The sequence below is a fragment of the Leucoraja erinacea genome, chromosome 3 (assembly GCF_028641065.1).
Source record: "Leucoraja erinacea ecotype New England chromosome 3, Leri_hhj_1, whole genome shotgun sequence".
Classification (NCBI taxonomy): domain Eukaryota; kingdom Metazoa; phylum Chordata; class Chondrichthyes; order Rajiformes; family Rajidae; genus Leucoraja; species Leucoraja erinaceus.
Window position 1 is genome coordinate 88,230,986 of NC_073379.1, and position 25,379 is coordinate 88,256,364.

Sequence of the window (25,379 nt, forward strand, 5' to 3'; positions counted from 1 at the left end):
GGTGAGTGGGCCGATGCATGGCAGATGCAGTTTAATGTGGATAAATGTGAGGCTACCCACTTTGGTAGCAAAAACAGGAAGGCAGATTATTATCTAAATGTTGACAAGTTGAGAACCATTTCTACTGCACACAGAGTAGACTTGATGGGGTGAATGATGCCAAGTTAAACAGATCTCACCTGCCTCCATATGATCAATATCCCTCTATTCCCCACACTTCCATGTATAGGTTAGAAACTGAGCATCAAAATGTAGGGGGCATAAACATGAGCTGCAGGTCTGAGATGAAGATAAATTTCTTCAATCAAATATTCAGATTCCTGGTTGTTCATCACAGAAGGTTATAGATGCTCAGCCATAAACAGCAATGGGCCCCATAGCAGAAGGGTCCATGTCACGGGGCTGGAAACTGGAAGTATCGTGAGCTAATTCTGCTACCACCATCATCTATTGCACCAAGTGATGGCTCCCACTGATTGTCGCCAGAAGCTTGCGTCCTTTTCAGGATGGACGATGACAGCGGTGTCAACATTTGAAACATGGGACACAAAAGAAGATGTTTGAACACGTAAAGTTTGGGAAGTGGACAAATTAAAGGATTAACAAGGAAGTCAGTGAATTGCAGAGCAGACGGCAGAGGCTAAAAGAACAGCTCCATTCTTATTCATCCATAAATAGATCATGTGGCGTGGCATGGCAGGACTAATTTCCATCCAATTTAGTATCTGTTCCATTACCTCTGTATTACCTTTATGCCACAACACATACTAAAATTGGTTATTAATAAAGTGGTGTTTAAGATGCCTTTAGGGCCTGTTCCAGTGATGTACCGTTATAAAATTCAACCCAAAAATTAGATGGCATAAGATTTTAATGCTTTTAAGATTTTAAAAAGGTAATGCTCGTTTTGAGAAAAAAGAAAGTTTGATAAAATCATTCTTGAGAATAATTTCCAAGAAAATCGACGATGAACTCGAGTAGATGGTTGAATAGTTTTGAAATTCACCTAACAACAGACATTATTTTTTTCTGCTGTGCATTTCAAAAAGCAGTAAACGATGAAATCAGAAGGATTATTTTCATAGTTAAGTACTATGTACAGCACGGTGGCGCAGCGTTAGAGTTACTGCCTAATATTGCTTTCAGTGCCAGAGACCCGGGTTCGATCTCGACTATGGGTGCTATCTGTACAGAGTTTGTAGGTTCGCCCCATGACCACGTGGGTTTTCTCCTAGATCTTCGGTTTCTTCCCACACTCGAAGATACGTATGTAGGTAAATTGGTTTGGAAAATGTAAAAATTGTCCTTAGTGTATGTAGGATAGTGCTAATGTGCGGGGATCGTTGTAGGACTCCATCCCTCTCCCTGCCCATGTTGTTATCCCCACTCTGAAACATTCTTGGCCCTGGCACCGGAGAGGCAATGCACCATCCTTGTATTGTATTGTATTGTATTCAAATTTATTGTCATTGTCTCAATTTGAGACAACGAAATGAATTTCCCTTACAGGCAGTATCATAAAAAAATCACAAAAAAATAATAAAAATAAATAATAAATAAATAATACAACATATTAAAAATAAAATTGAAATTGAATTAAACATTTAAATTTTTTTTTTAAAAAAGCACAAACACAGAAAGTCCACGACACAACATAACATAAATGGCACCAAGGTGAGGATGGCACCATAGTCCAGCCAGCCTCCCCTCCATGTTCATCCGTGGTCGGGGCCTTCCGAGCACCCGCAGTCGCCGCCCCGGAGTTTCACTAATGGCCGCAGACGCATCTGACTTTGTCCCTGACCATAGAGACATCTATCACTATTGCTCAACTAAACATTGACCAACCCTGCTGTATAATAGAGCCAACCATGGTGCATCTGATCATGCCACTGCTGTTGCTATCCCCTGAGCCCACCCCACAACATTAGCCACAACATTATACTTATTAGAGAATGGAATAGCCACAGGGGATTCCTGCACTACCCGTCTGGCCCTCCTGGCAGTCAGCCACCAACCTGCCTGGACCTGCTGTGTGACCACCACCATGAAACCCCCGTCTATAACACTCTCAGCCTCCTGTATGTTCAACCTCATATATTCAGCCTCCTGTATATTCTACCGCAGCTGAACCCACATCCAATCCACATGGACTGGGATGAACTACAGCTGGACACACTTCCTGCAGACATAGTTGCCAGAGACATGTGATTTCTCCCTGATCTTCACATTTCACTGGAGCTTACCATTCCACTGTCTGCCTTTACTACTCCTTAAATAACGATTGGATTAGAAGACCTTGCCTTACTTAATGCTATTCTTCAACCTTTGAGCCCTTTTCGAAATGGCAGCTCTTGCAAGATCATGCCTCCTTTATGCACGCTGCCGGTCGGGAAAAACAAACTCAAGCACCTACTCGGACCCCACCTTTTTGAACAATCACATCTTCCCCTCCTCCTCTGCTGCACAGCTTGCGTTAGAACAAAATAATGGATTTGGATGGGAGAGGAATGGCAGAAGCAAACATTGAGGAAGGATGGGGATTAAAAAAAACTTGGAAGTAAAACTAAAAAATGGAAGTGATATTGAAGGAGTTTAGAAAGAGGTTGTGGTTAACGGCATGCCCTAGGTTAGCAACGTAAGCAGAGTGCTGGATTATATTCTTATTTCCAACCAGACTTCTCTCCGCAGAATTAAAAAGAACTGCAAGGAAATAAGCCAATACCATTTTAACTGAAATACTTCTGAGAATAGCTCAAAATTGATCATTTCCACCATAATGGGACAGATGCAGAAACGGTATTTCTAATGATGGAGGAGTCTAGGTCTGCAATCATAGTCCAAGGATGAGAGGTAAGCGAGATAGGACTGAGATGAGAGTGTGTAGGATAGTGTTAGTTTGCGGGGATCGCTGATCGGCATGGACTTGGTGGGCCAAAGGGTCTGTTTCTGCTCTGTATCTCTAAACTAAATTAATTGTAAATAAATGTAAACAAGTACAAACTCTCCCCAATTATTGCATTTGCAGGAAATGGTTCAAGACCATTTGTCACCTGCTGCTGGGGATCTGCAAATTGAACCAAAGCACTTTTCGCAAACACATTGCAAAACTATTATTGTTAATCTACGCAGACCTTTTGGAAAAAATATATTTTTGCGGTGTATTTTATATAGAAATACAGCAAAGAGAAATACAATACAAAATGATTTAAAAGAGTTATTTGGCAATAAATTTGGTTGCCTTGAAGGAAATAATCACACGTTTTTCAACATTATAAATCTCTTGGTAGAATAGAATTCTGGCATTTACCCAGAGCCGGCTGCTTGTAATAAATTTCTTGCTCCTAAAGTTCTCAAGCCATTGAATTCAACAGCAATAAACATTTCAAAAGTATTCCCACTGCATTAAAAAACCTTTGGGCAATACTATTAGTTGATTAGTGTGCTAGCATCTTCTCCAATGAACATGTTTGTAGCATTTTCCCCACTAAAGCAGTAAATCTGAAGCAACACACAGAAACACGGTCTCTTAGGTGTTTTGAATGTCTTCTAAACCATATGCCTGAAGAAATAAAGTAAACAGCGGCTAAATTTTCAACAGCATGTTAGCCTTCACAGACTTTACAAATCAAAGCAATAAATAAGCAAATGAATATTGCAAAGAATGCAATTACATTTGTACACTTAGAATGCACAATAATCAAGATATTAGTACAGTACTGTATTGCAAAACACAAAGTGCTAGATTAACTCAGTGGGTCAATATGAAGAAATGTCCAAAGGATCCTTATGGGCTCCACAGTAGCACAGCGGTAGAGTTGCTGCCTTACAGCGCCAGAGACCCGGGTTCGATCCTGACCACAGGTGCTGTCTGTAAAGTTGTACATTCTCCCCATGACCTGCACGGGTTTTCTCCAGTATCTCCTCCCACACTCGTCCCACAGGTTTGTAGGTTAATTGGCTTAGTATAATTGTTTACTGTCCCTAGTGTGTGTATGATCATGTTAGTGTGCAGGGATTGCTGGTTGGCACAGGCTTATTGGGCCAAAGGGGCTGTTTCCGTGTTGCATCTCTAAACTAAACTAAAACAAACCCAAAATGTTACCTATCCATTCCCTCCATAGATGCTGCCAAACCTACTGAATTACACCAGTACTTTGTGTTTTGCTTAAGACTCAAGCATTTGCATTTTCTTGTGTCTCCATGTTAGCATTGCCATCTCACTGCTCAGGATTGAAGGTTCAAATCTGACATCTGATGCTGTTTCCCTGTGTGGGTTCCATCTGGTTTGCTGATGGGAGTGTTCTGCTTAGAGTTAGCAGGGACACAATGGGTCAAACATCCTCCCTCTGTGGTGTGGTAATGGAATACCAGCAAGTTTATTTAAACATACCATAAGCATATGAGCTGTTGAAAGCATTTTATTGGGGTACATCACAGCATGGTTTGTATGCACAGCTCTATCCTAGACTGCACAAAACTGCAGAGAATTGTGAACGCAGTCCAGACCATCACACAAACCAACCTCCCTTCCATTGACGCCATGTATACCTCATGAGGCCTCGGCAAAGCCAGCAGCATAATCAAGGATGAGTCGCACCCAGCCCACTCCCTCTTCTCCCATCAGGCAAAAGTTATAGGAGTGTGAAAACGCACACCTGCAGATTCAGGGACAGTTTCTTCCCAGCTGTTATCAGGCAACTGAACCATCAAACCATAACTGGAGAGCAGTACTGAACAACTATGGACCTCATTGGAGACCCTCGGACTATCTTTGGCCTGACTTTTCTGGCTTTACCTTGCAATGAACGTTATTGACTTAATCATGTATCTATACATGATTCAAACAAGAGGACATGACTTGAGAATGAAGGGACAGAAATTTAGGGGTAGCATGAGGGGGAACTTCTTTACTCAGAGAGTGGTAGCTGTGTGGAATGAGCTTCCAGTGGAAGTGGTGGAGGCAGTTTCGATTTTATCATTTAAAAATAAATTGGATAGGTATATGGACGGGAAAGGAATGGAGGGTTATGGTCTGAGTGCAGGTGGATGGGACTAGGGGAAAATAAGTGTTGGACTAGAAGGGCCGAGATGGCCTGTTTTCCATGCTGTAATTGTTATATGGTTATTATATGGTTATACACTTTGGATGGCTTGATTGTGACGTGACAATAAAATAAACTAATTCATAAGCTGGAATTAGCTTACATCAATTATTTTGTGGGTTCAGTTGATAAAATATTCATTTTGGCATCATTTAAAGAAAACGGTATGAGGTATTCTGAATGATGGGGACGGCCTGAAATATAGTTGCGAATAAAACGAAGATATTTTTTCAAAATGTCCAAAGAAATTTCTTAGTTATTGGACTAAAACAAAGTGGAATCAAATCATTTTTTAATAAATCGAGCCACCAGATTCAAATTTCCTAAACTGAAGTGTCCCAAATGGGAAATCTTTCAAGATAAATTATATAATTATAAACAGTTTTACACAATGTTCCCAGATTAAAAAATGAATTCAAGGTATGTACAGTATTTCTGCCCAGTTTTGGAATAATAAGGGAGACTATTGTAGAGGGCTTTTCAAATGAAATAATATGGGTGGAGGCTAGCCCAAATCATTCATGCTGATAAAGTACACAAAAATGCTGGAGAAACTCAGCGGGTGCAGCAGCATCTATGGAGCGAAGGAAATAGGCAACGTTTCGGGCCGAAACCCTTCTTCAGACTGATGGGGGGTGGGGGGGAGAAGAAAGGAAAGGAGGAGGAGGAGGTGCCCGAGGGCTGAGGGAGAGATAGGAAGGGGAGGAGACAGCAAGGGCTAATAAAGTGCATACCTGACCTAGTTTTATTTACCTGCATTTGGCCACCATTCTTCAAAACATTTCCTATCCATGATCCAGGTCAATTATCTTTTAAACGTTATAATTGTACCCACCCAAAACACTAGCTCTGCCAGCTCATTCCATTTATCTGTGTGGAAAAACCTGCCTCTCGGGTCCCCATCAAATCTTTACTCCCTCGTCTTTGACCATTTCCCCCTAGTTCTAGATTTCCCTCCCTTTGCAAAAAGACTGGCCATTTACCTTTTCTATATTCCTCAAGATTTCATAATCTCAGCCTCAACAGGGAAGAGTCCCAGCCTATTCGATCTCTCCTCACAAAATACCTTAATTTCCATGTCTTTGTGAAACTTGTCTGCACTCCACTAATGACATCCTTGGGGTGGGAGATTGCAACCTTCATGTGGTCCACCCTGTTTCGACGAATGCAATCAACCCGGCGTGCACAAACAAATGATCTTACAACTTTAGGCTGTGCACGCATACACAAGAAGATGACATCCTTCCTATTGAATGGTGACCAGAACAGTATAACATGGTTCTGACATGAAACATCATTTATCCATGTTCTCCAGAGATGCTACCTGAACAACTCAGTTACTCCCAGCACTTTTGCATCTATTTTAAATGAACCAGTTCTGCGTGTCCACAATATTCCATGGTTCAATTTCAGTTTCTTTATTATCACCACATGTACCAAGGTGCAGTGTGACTCTTTTTTTTTGCATACAGATCAGTAAGATTATTGGCGTACAGAGGTACAATCCACGTTGGGCAGTGGCGGACTGACCAGGGTGTCAGCTTGCCCGATGGCAAGTGGGCCCCTGTTGAAGTGGGCCCCCTATATCAAGTGGGCCCCTGATGAAGTGGGCCCCCTATATCAAGTGGGCCCCTGATAAAGTGGGCCCCCTTTGTCTCCTGGCAACCAATATTTTTAGACCCAGTCCGCCACTGACGTTAGGTACATAATGCATAGAAAAAGTCCACTGAGCTTATATATGCAACAGTCGCCAGGCTTTGGAGACATTTCACAGTCCTAACTGCAGCTGGCCATAAAGGCCCATTGCAGCAGTCACCTCCACCTGGGTGTCCCATGAACCGTCCTCCCTCTCCTTGCCCAGCCATCTTCAACCTTCATCCCCTGGAGGACGCCTCCCACAGCCGACCTTCAAAACGTGCAAGGTAAGACCCCCCTCCCCCCGAATAGGGTCGCACCAATATCTTGTACAGCAGTAACATGCTGTCCCAACTCTTGTGCTCAATACTCCATTCTATGAATTCAAGCACGTGACAGGTCTTCTTCACCACTCTATCTACATGCGTTTGCATTTTTACTAGACAGTACTGGAGCTCATCTTAGCCAACGTAGCTGGGAATGTGGGAATGCATTTTGGAGATAATAACCACATCACTCCATGTAGTCATAGAGAAAAGGTAGGAGTAAGTCCAAGGAACTGAATTTCAAAGAATATCAAAGTGCAGGGAGGTTAGAAGAAGAGAAAACGATACAATAAATTGAAGAGATGGCAGGCCCAGTTGGAATATGTAAGTTTGTAGGGGTAAGCAGATGAGGAAAGAGTTTAAAAACAAAAAATCAATGGGACAATTTACGGCTGTTGCAAGAAATTTTAGAATGGGTGCAAATAATTGCACATACACAGTTCCAATGCATGCATTGGGAAAGGTAGGAGTTTTAAAACGCTTTTGTCACGTTTTAATATATTTGATTGTCTGAATGCATTTCAATATCTCCTCAAAAAATATTTTAAAATCATTGAAACTCCTTTGGCAGCTAGACGACTATCAAAGGCTTATTGGCCCTTCGAGCAGCAACTGAGGCTTATTGACCAGGACTTGGGAATCTGCCTGCCTGCCTGCCCTTGTGTACTTGGAAAAATTAAATACATGTGGATGAAGATCACAGATCTTAAATCAACGTTGTGAGATTACTGGAGTATGATTTACAGTGGCCACAATAGATAGGTGATTTATTTTAGTTTGCAAGCCTGTAAATGTATGGAAATGATAAATAGTGTGAATATAAATTTCAGGTTTAGAATTAAAGAGGCCAGAGGTTCCAATCGCCAAAAGGGAAATATTGTACCAGTCACTATCAACTCCCATGCCTCCCAGGGCCACTAGTTATTCATTGATAACGTTAAAAGCATTGCAAATTAATTTTAAGAATTTGTCACCAGGGAACCTTGAACGAGCAGGATAGATCAAATACAGCAGGTGTGAGTGTGGAGATATACCAACCTCTATGGGACCTGTATAATGAGCTTCAGATAATCTGACACCTTGCATCTGCATGGAGGCAAACATAGTTCCAGCATGCAGGTGGCTTATAGACCGATTACATCATTATTTACCACTATAATTAAACAGCATTTTTGAGTCTTTGAAAGAAAGAAATCCGAAGAAAGATCTTGACCCGAAACGTCACCCATTCCTTCTCTCCAGAGATGCTGCCTGTTCCGCTGAGTTACTCCAGTTTTATGTGTAACTCTTTAAACCAGCATCTGCAGTTCCTTCTTACACATAAATTATATCTTTACTTATCTGCCTCTCACTTAATGAATCATTAACTACATTTTAACCTTCATTCGCACTAAGTATATCAGTTCTAGAAATTATAAAATTGCACAGTATAGAAAGAGGCCACTCAGCCCAACATCTATGCCAACCGTGAAGACAAATGTAGGTCCTTTACAATCAGGGACAGGTGAATTTATAATAGGTAACAAGGAAATGGCAGAACAGTTAAACAAGTAAATTGGTTCTGCCTTCACTAAAGAGAACTATTCCTCTCGAGCATTTTCCCCACTACCGATGTAAGCCTAACTGGTCTATAATTCCATGTTTTCTCTCTCCTTCTCTTAAAAAGTGGAGTTACATTGGCTTCCCTCCAGTCCAGAGGAATTTATCGAGAGAACATTGAAAAATGATCACCAATGCATCCGCGATTTCTAGGGCCACCTCCTTGAGCAGGCACGGAAATCGCTATCAAATATTGTCTCGTTAACAGTTCCCGATGTGGGCTAAAATCTTATAACCACAGTTGATACAATATAATTGCTATCAGATTATAATAGATGAATACTGTACTCATTATTATTACTTATTAATTACAAGTTAATAAAGTGATACATTATGAAATCCTACAGAAGAATAATATCATAATTTGTTCAATGGTCTGATGGTTTTGCTCTCAATAAATATTGAAGCTGCTGTATTAACCTTATTGCTACCGATGGAGGAGAAAATAATAAATATATAAATTTTGGACCAAAATTCTCACTGCAAGTTTCACATAAACAGAGAACATGACAGGCTCACCCATCACATAGTTGAGGGGCTGACTGACCCTCCCTGTCCTGGTTCACTTGGCTAAGATGTTGAAAGGTTGCCAGCATCCATTGGAACATTCCTCAAACACAACCTCATTCAGAATATTATAGGAGGTTCAAAAACAATAATATATTCAAGGTTACTATTGGCGTGGATTTAGATGACTAAAACAAAGCACGGGAAAGTTAATTGCCTTCAGGAAAGGTGGATTATGGATTTGTCACTGTGATTTCTGGTAGTGGAAACATTTCAGAAATTCTTTTGAGATCGAATTTACAAGTTAATGTGGCACAGCTTTCAAACAAGCCAAATAATGCCACACAAAAACATGTTTCCTCCAGATTAAGTCTTTTACACACACACACACACACTGTAGGAAATTAAAGGTCCTTACTTTCTGATTTACTCAGATGTGCCTAAGACAATGATGTAGAATTCCTGGAGATTACATTAGATGTATGTTGATGTATGTGGGACGGTGGGGTGGTTCAGCACTGAAAGACAAAAGGTAGATCAAGATTTTAGATTTCAAGAGTAGCGTTGTTTTATGAAACAGCAAATAGCCATCTGCAAACAATTCACAACATGTTTAACCACCAGATGACAAGAATGCTCAAATGCAATATATTCCAAAAACAAATATTCATATTAATATATTGAAGTAATGATGAAATTATCTTAATTTGTTTACAAAATGCAATCAGAATAATAAAAAAACCCAACAAATTTCAAGGACAAATGGAGCATTATTTTGGTGTATTACATGCAGTTCTGGTCATCCTGTTACAGGAAGGATGTGGTGGCTTTGCAGATGAGGTTCACCAGAAGTTACCTAGATTAGGAGGTATTAGCTACAGGGAGAGGTAGAACATTGTGGGCAGAACGTTACCATTTAAAGTTATCATTGTGGGCCTGTTCATGTGCTGTACTGTTCTGTGATCTAATTAATTTAATTCAAACTATTTAATTCATCAGAATATTTTGGACCTTGAGGAATAACCTGCTTTTTCTTAAATTAGCTATTTGTTCCCAATTATTTATAGTCTTATACAATAAATGAAACACAAACATTAATCTTTATAAAGCTGTATTTCAGAATGTATTAAAGTTTACACAATGATTATGAGCTTAGTGTTTCAAATTGCAGATATGCAGAGAAGTACACCCTTTTCCAATGTTACATCAGCAATACAAGGATGGTTCAAATAAAGAAAAACTCCCAAGTAAAGAAGAGCTTACTGCAAAACCACATTTGGCTTTTCAATGGCAAAATAATAATTGTGTGAAGACAGAGTAGTAATATAGTAGTAACAGCCTGTTTCCATGCTGTATCTCTAAACTAAACTAACATTTCTTGAAACTATTTTGTATTTATGGGTGGTGGGGGAATGGACTTAGTTTTGTTGTGATATAATACACATACCTGCGCTGAGTTTCCTCCCCTTCTCATCCCAAACCTAACATTGCAGAGCTTCTTCCACTGTAAGAATGATGCCTTTCTTGGAAAATTATAAAAATATCACGCTTTGTTTCCAATTTGACAATTACAGTACTTATAGTGTATTGACAGGAGTTAAGAACTTCCAGTCCTTTCACATTTGATGAGACACTGTTTCCGATGTACATGAAAGGAAAACTAAACTGAAAGTCAACATTCAGAGACACGTTTGCATCTGCTCACAACCAAAAGCATTTCATTGTCTTCTAAAATTTAGGTTTATTACTGTCACATGTACCGAGGTACTGTGAAAAGCCTTGTTTTGCATGCTGTCCAAACAGATCCAATATACTATATATAAATACAATCAAGTCAAACTCAAGTACAACAGATTGTGCAAAGGCAAAGACACAAAGTGCAGAATATAGTTCTCAGGATTGTAACGTCAAAGTCCAATGTCCGCAATAAGATTGAGGTTAAACAGACAGTACTCGAGCTTACAGAAGGACCCTTCAGTAGCTAGATAACTGTTCCCGAATCTGGTAGTAAGCGCTTTCAAGCTTTCGTACTTTCTGCTGGATGATAGCAGGGGGAGGAAGAAGAAATGAGCATGGTGGGACATGTCTTTCATTCTGTTGGCTACTTTTCCAAGGCAGCACAAAGTATAAAAGAGCGAGACAGAGTTAATGGCAGGAGGCCGGCCTGTGTGATGGACTGGGCTACATCTACAACTCTCTGCAATTCCCAACAGTATACTTTATATGGTGCATTTGTAGAAGTTTGGAAGAATAATTGGGCTCCTGCTGAATTTCCACAGACTCCTTACGAAGTCGAGTTGTTTGGAGTGTCTTCTTGCCTGTTGGATCAATGTCCATGACTGATTGTTAGTAATATTAATGCCAAGGAACTTGAAGCTTGTAAAGTATAAAGTATCCTTTAATGTCATTCAAACTTTTAGTTTGAACAAAATTACGTACCTTGCAGTCATGACAAAGAATAAAATAACAGAACACACAATGAACACAGTTTAAAATCCACCACAGTGAGTCTACCAGGCACCTCCTCACTGTGATGGAAGGCAAAAGTCTCAAAGTCGTTGTCTCTTCCTTCCTTGTTCTCCCTCTGCGTAGAGGTGATCCTGGCTTTCGATGTTGGGCCCCTCGCCGGGTAATGGTAAGTCCCGCAGCAGAATCCGAGCTCCGCGAACGGGCCGGTTCAAACTCCGCGGCCCGGGGCGAACAAAGCTGCCACCCTCCAGTCCAGCGGACGAAGCTTTTGTTGCGGGAGCTCCGGAGAATCGGTCACCAACCTGGGACCTGCGAGCTCCCAATGTTGTCGTCCACTGGGCCCGCAGCCGAAGCCTACGAGGCTCCGAAGTCGGGCCGTCACCGCAGCGCCACCACAGCCCTGAAGTCGGCCAGCTTCGCGATGGTGAGTCCTGGCTCTGCCTCTGGAGCATCGAGGTCGGCCCCAGTTGGAGGCCGCCAGCTCCGTGATTAGGCCTCAGCCCAGACGGAAATGGAGATACGACAAAGACAAGGTCGCACCCCCCGAAGGAAGAGACTAAAACAAGTTCTCCCCACCCCCCACACATACACAACTAAATATAAACTAAAACATACGTCCAACAAGACAAAAAAAAAAAAAGACTGACGGACTGAGAATGCATCCATATGGGGCATAGGCGTTGAGACAAATACTCGCAAAAGTCCTTGAGGCAAAATGGTAATATTAAACGATCGTTTTTGATCATATCCACTCAGAACATGCAGCATCTTTTCGATTGCTGTTGGGGAAAAAAGTTGAAAGTAAAGTGTTGAATCGCCATGATTTCTGATGAAGGTGGTAATGATTTTCTACATGATGAAGGAATTCCACAAAATTCCTCAGAATAATTTCAGATCTCACTGGGTAATCTCACATTCTGAAGAAGGGTCTCGACCCAAAACGTCACCCATTCCTTCTCTCCAGAGATGCTGCTTGCCCCGCTGAGTTACTCCAGCATTTTGTGTCTATCTTCAGTTTAAGCCAGCATCTGCAGTTCCTTCTTCCACAATCTTACATTACTTACTGCAACAAGGTGCTGAATGAGATTGTAGAGAACCAAAACCAACTGCCCCTTGTACCTTAACAATAGCACCAAAGGTAATTGGCCAGACTTAACATGGAAGTCATTCTGATAAATGATTACCAACTTTCAATGTTAACTACTTCTTTCTCCACAGTTGCTGTCTAACCTGCTGAGTGTTCCTAATGTTTTGAGTTTGTATTTCAGATATCCGGCTTAGAGTCATAGAGTGATACAGTGTGGAAACAGGCCCTTTGGCCCAACACCGGCCAACATGTCCCAGCTACACTAGTACACCTGCCCGCGTTTGGTCCATATCCCTGCAAACATGTCCTATTCATGTACCTGTCTAACGGTTTCTTAAATCATGGAAAAGTCTCTGCCTCAACTACCTCCTCTGGCAGCTGGTTCCATATGCCCACCACCCTTTGTGTGATAAAGTTACTCCTGTTAAATCTTTACCCCTTCACCTTAAACCCATGTTCTCTGGTCCTCAATTCACCTACTCTGGGCAAGAGACTCTATGCATTTACCCGATCTATTCCTCTCATGATTTTATTCACCTCTATAAGATCACCCCTCATCCCACACTCCAAGGAATAGAGACCCAGCCTACTCAATCTCTCCCTATAGCTCACACCCTCTAGTCCTGGTAACACCCTTGTAAATCTTCTCTGTACCCTTTCCAGCTTGACAACATCTTCACTATAACATGGTGCCCAGAACTGAACACAATATTCTAAATGCGGCCTCATCAACATCTTATACAACTGCCACATGACCTCCCAACTTCTATACTCAATACTCTGACTGATGAAGGCCAAGTTGCCAAATGACTTTTTGACCACCTTATATACCATATGGCTGCTGCTATACTATTCTTTTAGGTAATTATCTTTACTTTTCAATTTTCATCATATCACATCCAAGGCAAGGCACCCTCATAGATCTTGCTGACGCGTAGATATAAAATCTGATTAACTTCAAGTGCTGTAATTATTCCATGTTATTATCGTCGTTTCAAAAATTAGAACCCTTTAGGTTTAGTTGGTTAAATGACATTATTAAAAATGTTGGGTGATAAATTCCTGCTTACAACATATGAACGCTAGATAATCTTTCCCCCATTTAGTTTTTTTGAGAACTGAATAGATAAAAACACGATTTATCGATTTCAAAGTTTGATCAATGAATATGGTATAAAGAGAATAAACTAACAAAACCAAATGATATTTACATATTTTTATGTGAGTAATAAAAGATAATGCATGTTCACTTTGGTGCACACAAATTGAATAACCAACGTTCCATAGCGAGCCTTTAGCTGTTATTTTGTGATTTTAAGGGACAATAGTTCACTGTTTTTTTTAGTATCATAAAAAGAGGAGAATGGGTTTTTTTTAACCGCTTCATGATGGATAATTTTAAGATAGATTATTTCAAGAGAAATGTTTATTTCAGAAAGATTAGGGAGGTGACTCTGTGCTGCTTCTAACGGGAAAAGCACCTTGAACATAGTGGACTATCAACCCTCATCGTTTCTGTCATTCAGACTCTGGAATCCCCAAATAGGCTCTTAGCCAGAACGCCATTGGAGGCAGGTCTCATTAAGAATAAACAAAAATAAATCTAATAGTTTGTACTAGCAATGGATTTGCCAGCAATTATAAATACTACAGGTACTGCATTCATTCAAGGAGGACACGAGGTTAAGTACACATTTATAAATAATTATTCCACATTACCTCACACTACGCCCAAACGTTCTGAAGATTTCCATGGGAACTTACATCCTACATTATTGGGCGATGTCAGAACTCTCCAACAAAAACAAATGAGAGCCGCTGGAGGAAATCAATGGGCCAGGCAGCATCCATGGAGGGAAATGGACAGTCGCATATCAGGTCGAGACCATTTGTCTAGACTGAAAGAGTAGAGGGAGGAGTATGTAGCCACTATAAAGGTGATAGGGGGAGTGTGGGGCAAAAGCTAGCTGGCCCTAATATTTCCAGTCTCCCAATATACTTTGCTGGCTCTGCACTGCTGGCCTCCTCATAGTCAGTGGAAATTAGAGGATATGTAACCAAATCATAGAAAATAGATTGGGACCAGTTGATTGCGGGTAAAATAACAGCTGATAAGTGCGAGCCTTTTAAAAGATAATTCAAGACTAGCATGTCGCAGTAAGGACAAAAAGCAAAGATGGTATGATTAGGGAATCTTGGATGACAAAGTTTGATCGGGAAAGGAAAAGCATGTGACAAGTAAAGGGAACTAGAACTGTGGAATAGAGGGAATAGGAGATAACTTAGGAATTAGGACAAAGAAGGGCTATGGAATAGTCTTGTAGAGTAAGATTAATGAGAATCCCGATACAGGTACTCTATAAATATATCAGAAAAATAGGGTAGCTAGAGAAAGAGTGGATCACCTTAGGAACCAAATGGATAATGTTTGTGTGGAGCCAAAGGATGTTGGTGAGGTCGTAAATTGATACTTATCAGTATTGATAAAGGTTATAGATAGTGTGTTTAGAGAGGAGTACGCTGATAATCAGGGACATATCAGTATTAAGTAAGGGCAGATGTTAGCCAACATGGAATGCATAAAGGTGGATTCATGGAATGCATTCCAAGGGCCAGAAGAAATCTATCCCATGGGAGATACGTAGCTTTGACTGAGAATTCTGCACCAACGAACAATCTGCTGGAGACACTCAGTGGGCCTAGCAGCTTCTGTGGGTGGAAAGGAATGTTTTGGGTTGAAACCTTGCCTTCGGACAGAGAATGGAGATTGCTGGAGCCAGGTCATAGAGGGGAAGCGGAGAAGTTGGGAGGCAGAGGCAGGTGAATCATGGAAGGAGGCAGACAGAAGAGAAGAAAAAGATTTTTGCAAGTTTGTTAACTATTGTTAACAAGTGAGATATTGGGAGACTGAAGGATAGCTAACATTGTTTTTTGATATTTCAGGACAGCAGGGATAAGCCAGGTAACTAAAGGTTTGTGAGCCTTATGTCAGTGTTTGCAGAACAATAAGGATAGCATTTATTTACATTTGGAAAGATAGGGGCTGATCAAGAACGCAATATAAAAGTTGGGACATTATGTTGCAACTTTACAAAATGCTGGGTCAGCTGAATCTTGAGTGTCGTGTGCAGTTCTGGTTGCTGCATTGCAGGAAGGATGTGGTTGCATTGGAAAGGATGCAAAGGAAATTCATCAGGATGTTGCTTGGATTGGAAGACTTTAGATATGTGGAGAGACTGGTTAGGCTGGGTTTATTTTCCTTGGGGTGAAGAGGCAGGGGGGTAATCTGATGAAGCACATAAAATGAGAAGAGCCATCGATAGGATAGTCAGGATCCTTCTCCCATGCTAGGTTTAAGATGAAAGGAATGAGTTTTAAATAAGGGTTATGAGGAGAAACTGTTTTCTTTTTATACAGAGAATGGCTGATACCTGGCACTTGCTGCCAGAGGAGGTTGTGCCATCATACAATCACTCCTAATGTTTAACAATGTACCATAAATGCAAACTAAAACAAAACCCAAACACAAATACTTGAAACTTTTGTTTGCTTACAATACAACAAGTGTCCAATGCAGCCAGCCAAGGTCAGACAAATTGATTAAGTGGGATTAAACATCTTGTATCAGGAAAGGCATAATTGTGAATGGGTGCAGAGTTCTTTCAGATCCCAGCACTTGTTAATACAGCAATAAAAATGTGAAATAAATTGAAGCAATTTATTTGAATTGAAAATAAATATTTGAGATTCTTTACTGAAATATTAAAGTTCACAAAAGCAACTTTGTTTTTCCCCCTCTTATCACAGACATGTAGCCTGTGTCTGTGTAACCACTCATCAATATACTGAAGAGGTTGTCTAATTTAATCCATAATCAGAGTATTACAGGGCTGCCAACTCTCACGCTTTGAGCGTGACACTCACGCATTTCAGCCAATTCTCACGCTGAAGACGGAATTCTCACGCTGACAGGCTGTCTTCAGTCCCTGCACAGCAAAGATCCTATAGCGGAGCTATAAGATCTTTGCTGCACAGTTTGTCTCTTTGCGCCACATAACAGCGATCTGCACGGATTGGGGAAGCGCGTCGTTCCCGGGCAGCGGGTGTCAGCGCTTTTGTGCGCCATCTACGAGCGCTGCGCTTCCGGCTGCCGCGGCAGCCTCGCTCCCTCCCTCCTGCCCAAAGATCTTATAGCTCCGCTATAGGATCTTTGCTCCTGCCCTTCAACTCACACGGCAGCGCCAGCGCCACCAATCCACGCTACACCGTGTCCGCCAGACTCCCCATTGGGCGGCCTGGGAATGAGAGGGAGGAGAAAGAGAGAGAGAGAAAGAAAAAAAGGGAGGGATGGAGGCAAAGAGAGACAGGGGGAGGGAATGTAGAAAGGGGATGAAGGAAGGGAAGGAGAAAGGGAAGAAAGAGGAAGCGTGAGGAAAAAGAGGGAGGGCGAGGAAAGAGAGGGAGGGGTTCCCGGGGTGTGTGTGTCTCTGTTCCCTTTTGTGTGTGTGTGTGTGTGTGTGTGTGTGTGTGTGTGTGTGTGTGTGTGTCTCACTGTGTGTATGTGTGTGTCTCTCTGTGTGTGTGTGTGTGTGTCCCTGTGTGTGTGTGTGTCTCTGTGTGTGGGTGTGTGTCTGTCTGTGTGTGTGTGGATGTTTGTGTGTGTGTGTGTCTGTGTGTGTGTATGTGTGTGTGTGTGTTTGTATGTGTGTGTGTGTGTGTGTGTGTGTGTGTGTGTGTGTGTGTGTGTGTGTGTGTGTCTGTGTGTGTGCGTGTGTATGTGCGTGTGTGTGTGTGTCTCCCTGAGTGTGTGTGTGTGTGTGTGTGTGTGTGAATGTCTCCCTGTGTGTATGTGCGTGTCTCCCTGTGTGTGTGTGTGTGTGTGTGTGTGTGTGTGTGTGTGTGTGTGTGTGTGTGTGTGTGTGTGGTGTGTCTGTCTCCCTGTGTGTATGTGCGTGTCTCCCTGTGTGTGTGTGTGTGTGTGTGTGTGTGTGTGTGTGTGTGTGTCTCCCTTTGTGTATGTGTGTGTGTCTCCCTGTGTGTGTGTGTGTGTGTGTGTGTGTGTGTGTCTCCCTGTGTGTATGTGCGTCTCTCCCTATCTGTCTGTCTCTCTCTCTCCCTGGCCCTGTCTTTGTCCCTGTCTGTGTGTGTGTGTGTGTGTGTGTGTGTGTGTGTGTGTGTGTGTCTCCCTGTATGTGTGTGTGTGTGTGTGTGTGTGTCTCCCTGTGTGTGTGTGTGTCTCTCTGTGTGTCTGTGTCTGTCTCCCTGTGTGTGTGTCTGTCTGTGCTGCCAACTCTCATGCTTTGAGCGTGAGAGTCACGCATTTCAGCCAATTCTCACGCTGATGACAGAATTCTCACACTGTCTTCAGTCCCTACACAGTTTGTCTTTTTGCGCCACATCACAATGATCTGTGCGGTCTGGGGAAGCGCGTCAGTTTGCGGCTGTGAGTGACGTCGCATCCCTTCTCTTCTCTTCTTTCTTGGTTGGATGTGCAGCCGCCGACAACATGAAGCAGCCGGAGATAAAACTAACCAGGTGAATTGGTTGTAAAACATGGGGAGGACCACAATGAGGCCAAACATCTAGGACAGGGTTCGGCAACCTACGGCACACGGGCTGAATCCGGCCCGTAACCCGAAAAAACACGTTTTTTTTTCAATTTGTTTTCGCAGGGACCGGGCAGGCGAGCCGACCTGAGAACTGCAGCCAGTCCCTGGGACGCGAGCTGATCTGGGAACGGCAGCCAGTCCCTGGGCACGCAGAATGCCAACTTGATCATTATGGACAAATTGGGCCAGCCACATACATGTTGTATAACTCTGAATCTATGAAGATCTGAATGGGCTTAGAATGACCATTTAAGCAAAATTGCCCCCACTTTCCCCATTTTGATTCTTGAGATTAATATCCCTTTGCTCTGTTAACAGCGCTAACTTATGAAGTCATCAGGAAAGGGAACATGTTATTTATTTTTAGTTTGCTTTCATTTGTTAGTTGATTGTTTGTTGAGTGCCATCATTTCTGAAATGGTCATAAAGTAACTTAACCGTTATAAAGCAGTAATAAGTGATTTTTGTCCAAACAATTGGAACTTGCATAAAATGTTTGCATTATTAGCAGGACTGCCAACTCTCACGCATTGAGCGTGAGACTCGCGCATTTCACAAAATTCTCATGCTCTCACGCTGATCACAAAATTTCTCACGCTCAAATATCTGCGGGTGCTGAAAGTTCAAAATAAAGCAAAAATTGTTTTAGAGCTAAGTAACAACCATGAGGGGAATATCAGATGAATGCATAGTCTTTTTCCCAGGATATGCGATTCAAGCACAAGAGGGGATTGGTTTAAGCAGGGCTATCAAACTACCGGCCTGCGGGATGATTTTGGGGGGGGGAAAAGTAGTTTCGTTTCTCCCATGCAGATGGTGTGATAGGTGAGACACGGCGGCGGTGGTCCCATCACCAAACCCCCTCCCCCTTCCACCCTGAGAGACACAGCACACACCTCCCACCCTCACCTCTGGCGGCTCTATGTCCGTCGACCGCTCTGTCCTACACCCCATGGAGTTTTAACCCCGGCCCGAAGCCAGGAGCGGACCAGGTGAGTGGGGGCGTTGGTGCCGCCTCTGGAGCCTACTATGGGAGGGGGAACACACTCTCCCCCCACACCCTCCCTCGCAATTTCTCACTCTCAACTCTCACCCAATGTTGGCAGCCCTGGTATTATTACAGCACTTTTAGCCTCATTTTCCATTTACAAAATTAAAGCGAATCATGGTCACTTTTAATTTTATACAACAAATGGTACTTTGTTAAAATGAATAAAATAAATGCTGGAAGAACCCGGCAGGTCGAGCAGCATCTGTGGAGGCAAAAGGTGTGGGGTCAATGTTTGGGGTCAAGACCCAACTGCATCACTATGGTGCACTGGTCAAGCTGCTGCCTCACAGGTCCAGAGACCCAGATTCAATCCTGTCCATGGGTGCTGTCTGTGTGGAGTTTACGCATCCTCAATGTTGTCACGTGGGTTATCTCCGGGTGCTCCGGTTTCCTCCCACATCCAAAAGAAATGCAGGCAGGTTAATTGATCTCTGTAAATTGGTGCCTGTGTGTAACGGATGATGAAACGGGATAAGATAGAACTAGTATGAACAGGTGATTGATGGTTGGTGTGGACTCAGTGGGCCGAAAGGCATGTTTCCATGCTGTACCTTTCAATCAAAACCCTCCATTAGGACTGCCATCAACTTACACCTTCTGCCTTTACAGATACAGTGTGCTTTGTTTGGTTCTAGATTCCATTGTCTATTGTATTTTTTGTCTTCTTACTTTGTTAAAAATGATCTCGTCATTCTGACTGGTCAAGCAGTAAAGCCACACCTCTAAGTTAACCAAAGAAGTGTACTTTGAGATTATTCTTAACCATATAGGGAATTGAAGAATGCAGGTGAACAGAGGGATCTGGGAATAACTGTGCACAGTCCCCTGAAAGTGGAATCTCATGTAGATAGGGTGGTAAAGAAAGCTTTTGGTGTGCTGGCCTTTATAAATCAGAGCATTGAGTATAGAAGTTGGGATGTAATGTTAAAATTGTACAAGGCATTGGTGAGGCCAATTCTGAAGTATGGTGTACAATTTTGGTCGCCTAATTATAGGAAGGAATAATAGAGAGTACAGAGGAGATTTACTAGAATGTTGCCTGGGTTTCAGCAACTAAGTTACAGAGAAAGGTTGAACAAGTTAGGGCTTTATTCTTTGGAGCGCAGAAGGTTAAGGGGGGACTTGATAGAGGTCTTTAAAATGATGAGAGGGATATACAGAGTTGACGTGGATAAGCTTTTCCCACAGAGTAGGGAAGAATCAAACAAGGGGACATGACGAGAATTAAGGGACAGAAGTTTAGGGGTAACATGAGGGGGAACTTCTTTACTCAGAGAGTGGTGGCTGTGTGGAATGAGCTTCCAGTGAAGGTGGTGGAGGCAGGTTCGTTTTTATCATTTAAAAATAAATTGGATAGTTATATGGACGGAAAAGGAATGGAGGGTTATGGTCTGAGCGCAGGTATATGGGACTAGGGGAAAATACGTGTTCGGCACGGACTAGAAGGGTCGAGATGGCCTGTTTCCGTGCTGCAATTGTTATATGGTTATATGTGAACCATTGCTGCAACATGATAAAGTACATCTTCAATATGAGCAGATGATTAGTAGAAAGAAAAATGTAAGTGGAAATTGGTTTTGATTACGAGGGGAGATTGAACACATCAGAATCATTATCTTCCTCATTCATGAATCAACGTTTACATTTCCCAAATAACATTTCATTCTATTTTCATAAACTTGCATCTTAAACCCATTGGTCAGTAATCTTTAATTGATTATTTGCACAGCACAAAAACAAAATCCAATGATTGTTGCCAGGACCTGCAATCTAATAAATTCCACTTACAGTTGCCACCATCACGACAATTGTTTCCTCAATTTAACAAGATAAACTTGTATTCCAAAAACAACATCCTGGTACCGGTCGGCAATAATGCAAATCAGTATTGTGTAGAATTTTACAAACAATGCAAATAATTAATTAAAAATTATATCCTGTTTTATACTCGTCTGGATAGAATTAGATTGATGCTCCTGTCAATCAATGGTCCGAGATACTAAATTAGCCTTGGAAACATTTAATTACAATGAGATTTTTTTTAAATGGTGCCTGCTTTCTAAATAGTACAGACTAAAGAGATGATGGGCTGGCAGGAGTTCCAGCATTGTCAATCAAATTATTTGTGGTTATATTTGACTGATTTAATTTACAATTTCTACAAATTAATGCAGATAGGATCAATATCAATGCAACTTTCCAGCTACTTTCAGAATAATTATGCAGACTAATGGGCCTGTCCCACTTAGGCATTTTTTTCGGCGACTGTCATAGTCACAGTAAAACCGGCGACTGGACCTCCCTACTACAATGTCTACGACAATGTCCACAACAACCTACCACCTATTCGACGTCAAGCTACGGCAAGCTACCGACAACCGGTGACCATTAGGACGTCCACCTACGACCACACCTACGACAACCTAAGTACACCTGTGACAAACTATGACAAGGTAAGATAATTCAGTCGCCGGTACCTGTCACCGGTTGACGTAGGTTGACGTGGGTAGTCACCAATGGAATTCACTGATCAGCACCGGCGACAACCAATGTCATCCTGGCGACAACCTACGTCATCCAGGCAACAATCGACAACAGCACCTACGTCAGGTGAAGTCAAGCTACATTCATTGGCGTTAAGCCGACTGTCGCCGAAAAGTTTTGAACATTTGAAAATCCAGTGGTGACCAGAAAAACACTACGATTCTTTGGGTGACTGAGGAGATTACTCACGACCATACAGGCAACACCCCAGCACCATGTAGCGACAACCTAGTCACCTGTAGTCACCAAAAAAAATTGCCTAATTGGGACAGGCCCATTAATCACAGAATCTCAATATAAAAATTTGTTAGTGAATTAATACATTTACATAGCACCAACTGTGGTTTGGTCTGGTCAACCCGAAGGTTAATCACTTGGAAATTCCTAACCTGAATCTACAAGGAGTCATAATCAGAGTTACCAACTCTTGGTGTTTCACCATTCCACAACCACCGGCACTATTTCCCCATCGCTAACTTAGTATCAAAAGGGCAATCATAAAAAAATGCACAAAATTCTCAGTTGCCACTAGTGAATGATAAAAGGCACAGAATGCCTCAAGAATAAACTGTTAACAACTGGAATTGGAACACAATTATTTCTCAGCTGCGGAGTACAATATGTGACCACACTTGAGCATTTTCTGTCGTACATTAAACAATAAATGGATTAACACCCGACACAGGTAATTTAAACAACTAATTGCTGAACTCCCAATTAGAGGAAAGAGGCCCCAAGTGATTTGTCTCTCAACTAAAAGGGGCTGTTTAAATTACTCCTCATGTGGGAATATAGGATTCATACTTGAAGGAAAGTATTATTTTGAATTAACAGGGTGGTTATGGAGAAACACATAGTTATCCAGGAGAAAAATGCAAAGGCTAGCAAGAAGCACAAATGAAAAACAGATAGTAGGAGATATTCAGAAAATGTGTTTTTAAATGTTTGATGAAAGTATTGAATGTTGAAACAAGGAAATGCAGATGCTGGTTTACAAAATAAAGGTCACAAATGCTGGAGTAACTCAGCCAGTCAGGCAGCATCTATGGAGAACATGAACAGGTGATGTTTTAGCCCAAGATGTTTTTTTAAAATTAAAACATGCTGCTTGTAGGTTGAATAGCTACAGGTAAAATCTAGAAGATAACGGAAGATGCAAATGAAATAATGCATTTTCCTGAGCATCTTAAAAGAGGAAGAATCATTTAACTGTTATTCAAGATTGTGACACACAGCTTTTATTGTAACTCTCCAGTCTTGCATCTTTCTGGAAACTTAGAGGAATAAGTCAACAGCTTTCCATTTATGGTTGTAAATGAACAAATCAACTCCCACCATATGCCAATGTCTCACTTGTATCACAGTAATCAACATCCTCTACCCCTCAAGGGACTTCCAAAATTTCACAAACCTCAGAAAAAAAAATAAAACCCTCATAATTTTCTTAAATGTGTAAATCATATCTTTAAACAATGACCCTGTGTTCAGGATTATCCAACAAGAGGAAACATCTTCTCCACATTTACCCTGTCAAGGCCTCTCAGGAATTTTTTAATGTTTCACCTCATTCTTCTGAATTTGGTTGATGTGGTTGCTAGTCTACCCAACCTGCCGTCCACAAGACAAACCTACCCATCTTGACAGCGTATGCCTAGCGCGAACTTCCCGCGGACTTCGCTCGAACTTCACGTCAACTCGTACGGGATAATTCTACCTCCGCGCGGCACCCTCTTCCGGTTTGGTCGCGCTCGCCACATGCAGTCGCATGCTGGTGGGACAGGCCCTGTACGGGGATCACTCGACCTCCGCGCGGCCTCCACTTCCGGTTTGGTCGCGCTTGCCGCATGCAGTCGCATGCTCGTGGGACAGGCCCTTTAGGCATGTTATGCACAAGGCCTCCAAGACCTTGCCATGTCTCAGAGCACTTCAATTTCTGACAATTTAGATGATAAGCTATATCTTTCCTTCTTCGTGTCAAAATGAACAATTCCACATTGTCAAAGAGAGGCAAGGATATTTTGATTCTTTCCAGCATCACAGTAAAGTAGTTGTAGAGAAACTTAATTTTTTTCTTTAGTGTTTCTGTCAGTAACTATTAATGTGTTGAAATAAAAGTATCTGGTGTGTGCCGAGTAGCTTATCCAATAGATATTGAGGGGAGGTTTGTACCCCATTAACTTGTGGAAATTGCTTGCCAAGAATGACATATTTTCCCAACCTATCATCATCAGATTAAAACCAATTGGATCCTGCTGCATTCTATTTCTATTACAGAATGATTAAATGAGCTTTCAATTAAACTATGTTAATTACCATTCTAGCAATATCTGATGCAGATTCTCCAACCAAACTGGAACAAAGCAGGCAAAATAACACTCAGAGTAAAAACAAAAATTAGTGAAAGACCCACGAAAGAAACAGAATTATTACATTTCATTCTCAAGGGTCTTTTGAAGGGAAGACTTCAACCTGAAACTCTGTTTCTCTTCACACAGTTGTTGCCAGATCTGCGGAGTGTTTCAGTATTTTATTTTTTTTTGTACTGCCAGCAACTGCAATTATTTATTGATGTTCATAAATTGAAAATTAATATGTGCTAAATTTTATACAGGAACAATCTCATATTATTATGAATACTATGGACTCTAATGTAGCTCCAAGCCTTTATCAGCGTTGAAAGTTTTCCTTTGCAGCTTAAACCTTTCACTGAGCTACACGCTGTTAAAATACTTGACCTGCTTGGATGCCACAATGCTATAAATATGTGAGTAGTGCAATAAAGCAGTCTGACATGAAATGGAATCCTGCCCTGATCTGCTTTCATTGGGAAGATGGCACGTGTTCTTGCACCTTCTCATGCAATGATAATTTACCCTCAAAGGTCACTGCTTTATCTTTGATTATTCGTGAAATGTTCTTTTCAAGGAAGGTGTCATCTGAGTTTTCTATTGGTACTGTTTATAGTGGCATTTTTTTAAATATGAATTGAACATATAATGAATTGCTGTACAATAGCTGCAGAATTTACTATCTAAACAGTGAAACAATTAACAGAAAGCCTCTAATCCCATGCTTGCAATCACTTTAATTTCCAGGAGACCAAAATTGCCTCTACTGAAAGATGAAAGATAAATACATCATTTTAAGAATCATCTGGAAAGTTTATCTTGTAAGTGCAGAATTGACCTTATTGATATTAAAAAGTCATAATGACTGCATTATTTTGTGCTGAGCCAGTAAACCTAACAAAATGTTTTAAATGTTTCAGGAAGGAAAGTAAATAGAATGTTTTAATTCTTCACTTTTCTGAGATTCTGGTCATTTGCAAAGTTAGGCAGAACGATGGTACGTGGAATGTAGTCACAGACATGTGTGAGGTGATGTATTTTGGGAAGTGAAATAAAGATAGGACATCTGCAGTAAATTGGAAAACAATAAGGGGTGTCC

The 25,379-nt window shown here is 41.5% G+C and overlaps 1 protein-coding gene across 1 annotated transcript in view; it reads right to left on the reverse strand.

Annotated features, from left to right (window-relative positions):
* The window catches only part of LOC129695812 (tumor necrosis factor alpha-induced protein 8), a 90,432-nt gene that overhangs the window by 40,844 nt on the left and 24,209 nt on the right, over positions 1–25,379 (reverse strand). The window contains exon 2 of the mRNA XM_055633149.1: positions 9,591–9,690. Within this exon, the coding sequence (XP_055489124.1) occupies position 9,591 (1 nt within the window). The 5' untranslated portion in view covers positions 9,592–9,690. The remainder of the gene's footprint in view (positions 1–9,590; positions 9,691–25,379) is intronic.